Raw genomic sequence first — 12,286 nt, 5'->3', positions numbered from 1 at the left:
AGCATACCAAATTCAAATAAAATCAGCCAAGGCAAACCCGTGGTCTTATGAATCAGATTCAATTAAGATCAGTCCTAGTAAGACAATGTAAGTAATACAGGATTTCAGTTTAAGTTAATAGGAAAGTAAGGATAGTTACCATGATATAACCTGCTATTTTTGGGTCAGATGTCTGTGCCCTCAAATCGGACATGACTAAACAGACCAGAACAAATTAAATTCAGAATAAATATGATGATAAGACTACTTTGTCTTTTAAATCCTGATACACTATTAACAATGACCTCTGCCTTTTTTTATAGTGTTTCAGAGCTGTCTATACTAAAGACTATAGCTTACCGTCTCTGCCTCATGTCTGCTACTCCACTTTTCTGCTATAATTTGTCCACCCTATTCCCTCATTCCACTGTCTGCCCCGTTCATTGAGGCCTCTCTGCCACTGTTGCTGGAATCCTGGTATCCCTTCATCTCTTTCTCTGGAATGTCCTTCAGCACTCTCTGTAGGGTTGGATTGGTGGCCACGAACTCCCACAGTTCCTCCTTGTCTTGGAAGCATCTTATTTCTCCATTAATTTTGAGAAAGAGTTTTGACGGGTATATGAGTCTTGGTTGCATATTATTTTCTTTCAGGACTTGGAATATTTCTCCCCATTCCCTTCTTCACTTAAGAGTTTGTGTTGATAAGTCTGTTGTTATTTTGATAATTTTCCCATTGTAGGTAATCTGCTTCATTTCTTTGGCTGCTTTTAATATTCTGTTCTTTTGGTGGATTTCTGGAATCTTGATTATTATATGTGTAGGCGTAGATCTGTTTTGGTTGTAGGTAGCTGGTGTTCTGTATGCCTCTTTTATCTGGATATCATTTCTTTTTGCTATACATGGGAAATTTTGCTTTAATATATCTGTGAATATTCTTTGTATTTCATTTTTGGTTGCTCCTGCTTCCTCACTCACATTCTTTATTCTTAAGTTATGTATCCTTTTGTCATCTTCTAGCTTTTGAATTGTTTCTTTCTGGTTCCTTGTTATTTTTAAGAGGTTTTTTCTTTCACAATCATATGTCATAAATCTCTCTTTAAGTTTCAGAAGGCTGGCTTTAGTTTTTGTCAGGGCATTTTGCCAGTGTTCAATGGAGTTTTTAGTTTCCTGGTAATCTCTTTGAATCTGTTTCATGTATTCTAAGTTATGTTTAAATTCTTCAGAAGTTTCTCTTTCTTTTCTGATTTCCTCAGTTCTTCCATCTGTGTTCTCTTGGGTGGGGCTTGTCATTTCTTTAATTAATCTCTATATCTTGCCTCACTTGGATCAGGAGTACAGCTTTAAATTCATCTATGAGGTCATGGAGGTATTTTTTAATTTCGGCTGATGCTGTGTCCAGTATTGGATGGTTACTGTGCTTGTTCTCTTCAGTATTTACTTCTCCTGGGCTTATTTTCTCATGTTGGGCAGCTGGAGTTTTTTTTTATTTTTATCTCTTGTCATGTTTCTGGTTTCTTTCAGACTGGAGTGTCCTGGGGGTCTCTGGCCCTCTCCGTATTGTTTAGGGCCTTTCAGAAGCGTGCTGACTTGAGTTTTTGCTGTCTTCCCGAATTTGCTGTTATCTGGGGTAGGCAGGGAAGCAGGGACAGTGCAGGCTAGCCTCTAGCCTCTGTGCCAGTCAATCGTAAATTAGGCTGTACTTTCTGGATGTCACAGAGTTGCGACTATTTTGTATCTGCTTATTGGGCCCCAAGTAGAAGCTTGGTTCAGCCCCAGCAGATCTGCCAGTTCTCTCTGTGCCAGAAGCAGCTGACTAATGTCACCGTGGCACAGGGTTCTGCCCATCCCAGCTGTTTTCTTCCAGACCTCTCTGTGCCAGGAGCACCAGGACAACGGGTCTGTCCAATTCCAAGATGTCTTCCACTTGTTCTCCGTATGACGCTGAAGCCAACATGGCGCCAGGCCCTGCCCAATTTCAAGATGTCCTCCACCAGGCCTCTCTACGCCAGGGGTGACTCAGTGATGTCACCTAGCCGCAGGTTCTGCCCAACTCTAAGATGTCTTCCACCAGACTCTCTGTGTTATTGATGTCGCTGTGGTGGTGGGCTCTGCCCAATTCCAAGATGTCCTCTAGCCAACCACAGCAGCTGCGGGACCCCGTCCCTAGTACTCACCAGGGCTCAGTGCCAGTCTTCCTCTTGAGTCTACTGCACACTACAATGCTTGCCTTCACTACGTTCCCGGCACAGCGTGGAATGGTCAGAAAACTGCACAGCGTTCAGCTTTGGAGCTCCAGAGCTTTTTACAATCTCCTCTGGTGCAGCAGGGCAGTCCTGGCTGCTTCTCAGGGTCCCGGGTCTCAATTTCCAGCAGTCACCAAAAGCCAACACAGCTTTTCCTGTTGGGTCAGTTTGCCGCATTAAAGGCACAGGATTTGCAGAGTCCCGTTATCAGCCTTCGGAGTCTCAGCACGACTTTAAATCCTCCAGCCTTGCTGTCTTGGTTAATAAGAATTGTTATCCATTCATCTGGCCCTTTCCATGTTGTCATATTCTAGCATCTAATATGATTTTTCCGGAGACACTCTCCGCCCAATCCCCTAGCAAGCCGCCATTTTTGAAAACCCCTATTACTGTATTTTTAAAGATGAAATCTGTTTAACATGTGATGTTTAGTAGAGTTTTTATCAAAGATGGTATTATTTTGTTCATTTCTATAATCTTTGTATTTTTAGTTTTTAATTGAAGTTAAATGCACCCGATCAGAAGCTCCTTGTAGTGCTGCTACCACATTGTTGGCAATGGTAACCCCTCACTTATCCCATCTTGTGTCCCCTACCTTGGAGGCACCCACTCTCAAGTATTTTTCTGATAATATTCTGTCTAACATGCTTAAGCTGGTATTTTATTTCTCAGTTTTAGACTTTACATTTTGGCCTTCTACTTTTGGATGAGATTTCTTTCACTGCCACCATTACCTCTACCTTATATTGGCCCCTTGTTCATCTTTCTTATGTTTTGTGTTGTGATCTTTTTGTTTGTTTGTTTTTGTGTTATGATCTTACCAGTTTTGATCCTAATTTTCTAATTTTGACTGGTTGCTTTAGTGCATATAGGCCTTCTAGGACCTTTTTTTTTTTTTTTTTTTTTTTTTTAATTTTATTTAAGGAGAACAAAAAAAAAAAACAGAAAAAGGGTACAAGTTATACAGAATTTCAGAAACAAATAAATAGTAGGAAATTACTAGTTAATAGATTACATATTGTCATCTTAGAAATATTTGTTCAAGTTACAAAATTACAGCATATAAAGTGGACATTTAAATAGTGAGACTGCAAACAGTTCTGTTCAGTGATCCAACAAAACTCAGTAATATGGTTATCTATCATACACTGAAATATACATGCAGTTAGAGCACTTTTTTTTCTAGCACCTTCTTTTTTTTTTTTAATTTTATTTAAGGAGAAAAGAAAAAAAACAGTGAAAGGGTACAAGTTATACAGATTTACAGAAGAAAAAAATGAACAGTAGGAAATCACTAGTTAATGGATTACATATTGCCATCTTAGAAATAATTGTTCAAGTCACAAAATTAAAGCTTGTAGAGTGGACATTCCAACAATGATACTGCAAACAGTTCTGTTCAATGATCCAATAAAACTCTGTGATATCATTTTCTATCTTATACACTTAAATATACATGCAGTTATATAGTTTAGAGCACTTTCTTTTCCTCTCTTTTGTATAATGACTATTGCACATTTTGGGTTTCATTGCTCCCACGGTTCTTACTGCTTTTTTGGAAGAGAGTAAAACCAAGTGTGACATAACAGACCAGAATTGGTCAGGTCAAAAGGGTGGACATAATAGATAATGTAAAAACATAATACAAGGTGATCAACAATGGTTACCATAATGCCTCCCGCTATCTCTAATAGAATTACCTATATCATTAGTTATAATACAATTGAACACAACAGTAAAGAACAAAACCGACAAAACCAAACCATTGGAAACATTGTAGGTATTCAAAAGTAGATAAAAGTCAACGAGAATGGGCGTTATAATGAATCTCATTATCTTCACAGCTGATGCCTAAACTTTCGAACCTGATACTATCCAGCAAAACAGAATAGGGGAACATCAGTCAAAAACAAGATGGTGAGAGTAATACAGGGCTTCAAATCGAGATAATATAAAGTCAAAGTGGGTTACTATAATACATCCTGCTATTTTTTTTCCTTTTAATTAAACGGATAAAAATAAAAAAGTAAATAATTGAGTGGAGATTGAGATAAAAGAGGGCATAGCAGCGAAACAGCGCAGATCAAAACATAACCATTTAAGCAGAATAGTGTTTCACTACTAGATAATTCCGACCCAAAAGTAGTTACCATATTGACTCTTTCCTTGAAGTCCTTGAGTACAACTTCGTATACTGTAGCATTAAGTATATCAAAACAATGTAAAACCTTTTAAGAGAATGACAGCATTACAGAGTATTTAGAATTGACCAACAGAAAGTGAACAATGGTTTCTGTATAATCTCCTTGTCTTTAAAAGGTTTTTGCTTATACTATCGTACATAATAAAATCCAGTAAGATATAACCTATTTAGACCATTGGAGACAGAAGAACAAAAGCTAGATGAGACTTCAAAACAAGATGATACTAAATCAGTATTACCTATTAAGATGTCATTTTAGCACCTTCTTTTAACCTCCTTGCATTTTCTTTTTTTTTTTTTTAATTTTAATTTTTATTTATTTATTTACGTTTTGAGACAGTGTCTCACTAAGTAGTTCAGATTGACCTTAAACTCACTATGTAGCCTGGGCTGACCTTGAACTCACAGGGATCTTCCTGCATCAGCCTCCTGAGTACTGGGAATACAGGCATGTGCCACCATACCTGGCTTTCCCTTCTTTTCATTTTGTTTCATTTCTGCAGTACTAGGGATTGAACCCGGGGCCTATATGCTGAGCTACATCCCAGCCCTTTTGAAATTTATTTGAGAAACGGTCTCACTAAGTCATTAGTTGCCTGACTCTAGTCATTAGTTGACTTGTGATCCTTGTGTCCCAGACTCCCAGAGTACTGGTATTACTATGTAGGCATGTACCCCCAAGGCCTGGTTTAACCTCCTTTCTTAGATTCCATGTCTCCTTTGTTTTCAGTTTGCTCCCTTGTTTTAATGCATCATATCATGCTTGTGGGGAAAGTTGCATGGAAGGACAATTTGCAACTGTTATACCTATTTCCATGTGTGTTCTGTTGTTGGCTTGGCTGGGTATATGTATAGCCCTAGCCCTAGTAAGACAGCACTGTGAAATCCAAGCAGCCAAACTCTTGAAAATAGAACACTGATAGCTAGGTTGGACCTGCTGGTATACTTCTGTATTCCCAGCTTTTTTGGAGGCTGAGGCAAGAGGATCACTTGAGCCCAAGAATTTGAGCTTAGCCTAAGCAACACAGCAAGACCCTGACTAAAATAGATAAGATTGATAGAGAAAGAAAGAAAGAAAAGAATTTTGACAGAAACTCTCAACAAAAGGTTTGGTCAGTCTCCAGAATGATCTGCTAATCTTTATAGAGAGTGCAGTCTGGCTGCCTGAATTTTAGAAGCCCCATGTGTAGAAACTTGGTAATGCCCTTTGTTCCCCAGTTTTAGTGGGGGTCCCTGCCTCTGGTGGCTCCTCACTTGCCCAGGCCATGAGTCTCTACTTCTCTGGAGAGCTGAGTACACAAAGTCACGGGTTTTTCGTTCCAGTTCCCACCTTTGGGCCTGCTAGAACAGTCAGCACTCACCACTGTCCCTCTGGTTGCTAAAGTTTATCATCCTTCTCTTCTGTTCTCTTTGCTGTGGGTAATATCAGAAAGAGTCCTTTTTTTTTTTTTTTTTTTTTTTTTTGATATATCAGTAGAGTTTCAGGAGGGGAAAAATGCTCATGTTTAGTTCGTTCTTTACCTCAAATTTCCCATAATGGTTAAGTGTAAGACATTAGTTAAATACATCTTAGAAATAAATATATTTCTCAAATTTTTACTAACTTGAATAAAACTTTATACAATTTTTAATTTTCAGAAAATATCAAAGATTATTTTAATTTTAGAGCTTCCCTGCCAAGGAAGACAGAACATTATTTTTTGAGACAGGTTCTTGCTTTGCTGTATAGTCCAGGCCAGCAGTAAACTCACAATCCTTCTGTCTCAGGTTCCTGAATACTGGGATTGCAGGTATGCAGTGCCATTCCTGGGTCATCCCTAAGTCTTTAGTGGAATGGCTTTTGCCAAAATGAGCCTCCCTATGTTGCGAACATCCAGAGCCAGGAATGATACGATTGTACACATTCACCAAATTCAAGCAGTCTGAGTGGGGAGCTCTTCCCTCCAGGGAAGAAAATACAATTCTCCGTTCATGCTGCTCTCCATTATCTTCTTGTTTTAAGTTGATAAGTAAATATTTGCAGTATACAGTGTGGTGTTTTGAAATATGTATACATTTTGGTGTTACCCTGCAACCTTGCTTGCCAGTAAAGCAGGACTGTGGCTTCCTTGCTTTTGTTTTTCCTATACAATTCTAGATCTTGCATTTTTTTCTTAGTCCACTGACTTCTGGAAAATAATGGAGCTCAGTAGGCCCTCTTTTCCATTTCCCAGCTCTGTGTTCTTTAGGGATTATGGTCCTTCCTGGTATCTGGTGAATTTCATTTCTTCTCCAATATATAAATAACAGTTGCCATTTCCTTTGAAAAATGAATCTAGCAGACACACAATTAATTAATAGAGCTTCTACATCGAGTCAGAGCAATGTTTTCATTGCCTCAGGCAGATCTCAGGCTGCATGGTCACCTATGTGCAGGACTGCCACCACCCCGGGGAGCAACAGGCGAAGGGTTCCCCAGAGGCCAGTTCTTGCAGGGCTAGGTAGCACTGGGTGCTGTCCTAGGTGAAGCAGCTTAGAAGTCTCTTGATGTGCATTAGCTCAAACTCTTTTTTTGATTTTTATTCCTGGACTTCATCAAGGGGTCCAGCTTTTATTGACTGCTACCATAACCATCAGAAATGGGAAGCAGAAGAAGTGGAAAAAGCTGAGGGTAAGCCTGTGCCCTGTTGCTACCACTGGCGCGCAAAGGCAAGGGGAATTCAGAGCCTCTGCAACCCAGTAACTAGGTAGATGGGAGAAGCTTACTGAAGGTCCCCTGTAATAGATGGCTGACTTCCTTCTGTCTCTTCTGTATTAAGAGGGTGAACCAGTTTCTTTGGCAGTGAGGGATTTTCTTTGTTTCTAAGGCAAAGAACACATACATCTATTTCATTAATGTATGGCTTAAGGTAAAAATTCTAGCTTTAGTTCCTTGTAGGTGGTTCTGAGAAGGATTATTGACAAAGGAAGCTGCAAGAGTACAGTATCTTAATGTATCTTGGGAGAAGAAGAAACTTGTTAAGTTTTTTTTTTTTGAGGGGGATATTGGGACTTGAACTCATATTTTTGAATAGAAATGAAATGTGTATACTTAGTCCTATTTTATTCACATTCCCTTATCTGAAAAGTGACCCTCGTCCCTCGACTTATCCACCGGCCTCTGATGTTACAGGAGACAAGTGTGAATGAGGGCAGGAGGGGAGGGCAAAAAGGTATGTTTCCTATAAACCAGCAGATTCATACATTGTAGTAAATGCTAAGAAGGGCTGGGGAATATGTGGATAAACATCTTGACCCAGCTATAGATTTGTATGGCCCAGAAACAGAAAGTTTTGTTGAACATTCTTAGTGCTTCCTAATAGTCTTTAATTTCTAAAATTTTTTTCAGTATTTCAAGGCAACTTTAGGATTACAGCCTGGAGATTCAGCTCTTTTCATCAATGGACTTCATATTGATTTAGATACACAGGATATATTCAGGTATGGATTTGTACTGTTCATGAGTTTTTGTAACAACACATGACAGTTCATGGTATGTTCAGATTGTCTTCCCTTCTTGATTCTGTATGCAGAGAAGGCTGGTGGCTTCCCAGCCTCACTGTGTGTGTGGGGAGATGGACCCTTATCATGCCACGCTGGGCCGACTGAATCATTTCTTGCCATTTTGTATTTCAGTGTGTTCTCAAGGCCAGAGGGCTTTTCAAGAATGCCCTTTTAAAGCATTTGTTTTTTTTTTGATTATAGAAACAGAAAAGAGCAGTATCTTCTACTTCTGAGGTAGTGTGAAGTAGGTTCAGAATGCAGTCTCTGATATCTCAGCTGGCATTAGTATTTGAATACCTATTTTTTTGTTCTTTAAATGTAGTTCAAGACTAAATAACACTGAATTGTCTTTATCATTGGGGGGGTAAATGGAAAAGAAGAATTCAGATTTTTTTGGAGCAGGGTGAGGAGACAACCTCACTATGTAGTCTAGCCTGTCCTTGGTGTAGAGGTGATCCTCCTGCCTCAGCATCCCAAGTGTTGCGGTTATAGGTGTGAACTACCATGCCTAGTTTAGAATTCATATTTTATCCTTGGATTTAAAATCAATACACTGACACTGAGGCTTCACAGCAGTAAAAATAAAGCTCTCGCTAATGCTTCAAAAGTAGTTAACGCTAAGATGTTTTCACCTTATTTTCGTTAAGGTTTTGTGCCCACTTATTGCTTCATAGATAGGTTATCCTCCTTTGTGTGTTAATGTGTGGTACTGGGGATTGAATTCGACCTCACAGTTGCCAGGCAGTAGCTTGTGCCGCTGAGCTGTATCCCCAACCCTGGTCATCTTTTTTATCTTTTTTGTCTCCTCGGCTATTTTCCCATACTTTTTTCTGTGGGACTATATGTGTGCCTGTGTCAGTTGATGCTGATATTGAAATGTACTTTAAACATAAAAAAATATTTTTAATGTGTTTTTAAGCTTTATTTTGGTTGGGGCTGGGGATTTAGCTCAGCGGCATAAGCGCCTGCCTTGCAAGCAAGCAGTCGTGAGTTCGATCCCTGGTACCAATAAAAAGGAAAAAGACAAAAACAAAAACAAAAACACTTTATTTTGGTATAACTATAGATTCACTTGCAGTTGTAAGGAATGGTTCAGTGATGGCACATGCCTCTAGTCTCATAATCTCATCATTCTGAAAGGCTGAAGCAGGAATATTTTAAATTTGAGCCTACACTTTAAGAACAACAGTCTCTTTAATTAATGGTGTTGGAAAAACTGGCTCTCCATATGCCGAAAACTAAAACTAGACCCATGCCTATCACCATGTACTAAATTAAAATCTGAATGGGTCAAAGATCTGAATATTAAAACAGAAATACTAAATATATTGGAAGACAAATTGGGTAAAAAACCTTGAAGATATAGGGGTAGGTAGAAAATTGATGAATAGGAATCAAACCGCATGGGAAATACTTCCCAGAATCAATAACTGGGATCATGTCTTACTAAAAAGTTTATGCATATCAAAAGAAATCTCCAGCACAGTGAAAAGAAAACCCAAAAACTGGGAAAAAGTCTTAGTGAACTGTCCCGCAGACAAAGGACTTCTGTCTAATACGTATAAAGAATTTTAAAAAATCAAAACCCCAGAATTCAAAGATCCAATCCAAAAATGGGCATCTGAGATGAATGTACAGTTCCCAGATGAAACAATACAAATGGCAAATGAATATATGAAAAAATGTTTATCATTATTACTCATTAGAGAAATGTAAATTAAAACCACATTGAAATTCCATCTCAATCCTGAAAGAATGGCCGGGATCAAAAAAACTACCAACAACAAATGCTGGAGAGGCTATGGTGAAAAAGGAACTAACTCTTCCTGCACTGTTGGTGGGAGTGTAGACTGGTGCAACCACTGTGGAGGTCAGTCTGGACATTCCTCAGAAAGCTGGGATTGGAAGTCCCATTTGACCCAGCTATTCCACTTCTAGACATATTCCCAGAAGAACTGAGAACATCATACCACAGTGATACATGTGCACACATGTTTATAGCAGCACAATTTGTAATAGCCAGATCTTGGAAACAACCTAAATATCCATCAACTGAGGAATGGATTAAAAAGTTGTGGTATTTTTATATACAGTGGAGTACTACTCAGCTATAAAGAATGATCACATTGAGATACTTGTAAATAAAGGGACACAGCTTGAGTCCATACTCATAAGCAAAATAAATCAAACTCACATGAATAAATACCGAATAGTCTCCCTAGTGTAAGAAATGGTAAGCATACATACAAGTATATGCTAATCATGATTCCCCATTATATGGCTTTGAAGCCTTATAATGTTTTCATTCATTAGTTGGAATGCTTTTATTCTGGGTCATTTGATTTTATTGTCTGTGAGGGTATGAACAGCTATTTTGAAGAAAACAAGACATTATAATAGCTAGTGCTGATTTAATATCATCTTGTTTTGAAGTCCTACCAAGCTTTTGTTCTTCTGTCTCCATCAGTTTTATCATGTTGTATCTTATTGGATTTTATTATATGTGATAGTATAAACAAAATTTTTTCTGGACAAGAAGATAATATAGTAACCATTATTTGTTTTCTGTTAGTTGGTTCTGAATACCCTGTAATACTTTCATTCTCTTGAATGGTTTTACACTGTTTTATTATGTTTGATACTATAGTGTATGAAGGTATACTCAGATATTTCAAGGAAAGAGACTCTATGGTAGCTACTGTTATGTCAGGTTGTCTTGTGGTGAAACACTATGTTGTTTAAATTGTTCTGTTCTGATCTGTTTTGTTATGTCCTCTTTTATCTTAATCTTTTTTAAAAATAAAAAAAAAAATTTGAGCCCAGCCCAGGCAATTTGACTCTGTCTAAAAATAAAAAAGTAGAAAGGGCCAGATGTGTAGCCCAATGTGAAGGCCCTGGAGTCTCTCCTTAGTACTGCAGATAGAACGAGACCATAAATTTGTATTTTACTTTTCATGCTTTTAAAAATAGCATGATTAATCTGCATTTCCTCTGTCTCCTTTTCCCCTTCTTTTTCCCCCTCCCTTTGTATCTATAACTGAAAAGTACAAATAAATAGGAGCCAGCAGCATGTTCTTTGTCTTGTGTACCTTGATAAGATGGAACATTTCCTATTTTACTTTCTCCTTTTACTTTCCACTGGCATTTCCATTGACATTAAGTTTGAACTGTGTTTTCCATGGGAATGAATTTTTTTAAAGTTTTTTCTGCTGCCTCCCTTTTACTGTTTTTGTTCCCAGCCTGTTTGATGTATTGCGGAATGAAGCCCGGGTCATGGAGGGTCTTCATAGACTGGGCATAGAAGGCCTTTCTCTGCATAATGTTTTGAAACTGAACATCCAACCCTCCGAGGCTGACTATGCCGTTGACATCAGGAGTCCAGCTATTTCAGTGAGTATTTTTGAGGGGTGGTCACAGGGCATTCTCCCTAGATATGTTTATTGTAGCTCCCTAATTTATCTTTTATGAGAATTAAGTTATTCCCATCATCTCTTTCATTGCCTTCAAAGGTTTCATAACCGCTTATGTGGAACTGTATTTAACAGAGTAGTCTTTTATGCTCTAGAAAGTTGAATTGTTTGGCTATCATGGTTAAAACAATGTTTTTTTCCTCTCCCATAAGATTTAGCTGAGTGCCTCTTAGCAAGGAGTGTTTAGTGTTTTCTCGCTTGCATACAGGTTTTGGATGATTTTGTGACAATTCTGACTCTCAAGCCTGGTATTAAAAAATAAGAGTTTTTAGTTAATACCATTTTTTTTTAAGGTTTCTATTAAGTTAACCAAGGTTCTGGATGCAACTATCATTTACAGGAAATATGAATGCGGAACAGTGTTTAAATGTCACTCTAGGACCAATCTGCAAAACATAGACTCTGGGAAAGTTATAGCAAAATGACTTGGTTTCTTTAACAAATAAATGTTGCAGTTGAGGTTGGGAAGGAGAGGGATAAGAAAGCTAACAATCAAAGATTAAAAGACACACCAAGCAGTGTCTCCTGAGATCCACGCCATGTTGAAACTTAGTACTCAGGGAAGCCAAACAAGCACCTCCCCTCCCTGGTAAGTGGAGGCAGGGTGGCAGACTGCAGCCCTTCCAGGGGGAGAACCAGCAGAGTCTCCTGAGATCCACGCCATGCTGGAACTTAGGACTCTGGCAAGCCAAGCAAGCACCTCCCCTCCCTGTAAGTGGAGGCAGGGTGGTGGACTGCAGCCCTTCCAAGGGGAGAACCAGCAGAGTCTCCTGAGATCCACGCCATGCTGGAACTTAGGACTCTGGGAAGCCAAGCAAGCACCTCCCCTCCCTGGTAAGTGGAGGCAGGGTGGCGGACTGCAGCCCTTC

General features: G+C 38.8%; 1 protein-coding gene across 2 annotated transcripts in view; it reads left to right on the top strand.

Moving 5' to 3' along the window:
• The window catches only part of Uggt1 (UDP-glucose glycoprotein glucosyltransferase 1), a 125,579-nt gene that overhangs the window by 38,054 nt on the left and 75,239 nt on the right, over positions 1-12,286 (top strand). For both annotated transcript variants that reach the window (XM_063258789.1, XM_063258787.1), the window contains exons 12-13: positions 7,793-7,884; positions 11,187-11,337. In XM_063258789.1, coding sequence (XP_063114859.1) covers positions 7,793-7,884; positions 11,187-11,337 — 243 coding nt within the window. The remainder of the gene's footprint in view (positions 1-7,792; positions 7,885-11,186; positions 11,338-12,286) is intronic.

The sequence above is a fragment of the Cavia porcellus genome, unplaced genomic scaffold, assembly GCF_034190915.1.
Source record: "Cavia porcellus strain 051 isolate PalLab524CR breed Dunkin Hartley unplaced genomic scaffold, mCavPor4.1 scaffold_12, whole genome shotgun sequence".
Classification (NCBI taxonomy): domain Eukaryota; kingdom Metazoa; phylum Chordata; class Mammalia; order Rodentia; family Caviidae; genus Cavia; species Cavia porcellus.
This window is presented reverse-complemented; position numbering and strand designations above follow the sequence as displayed.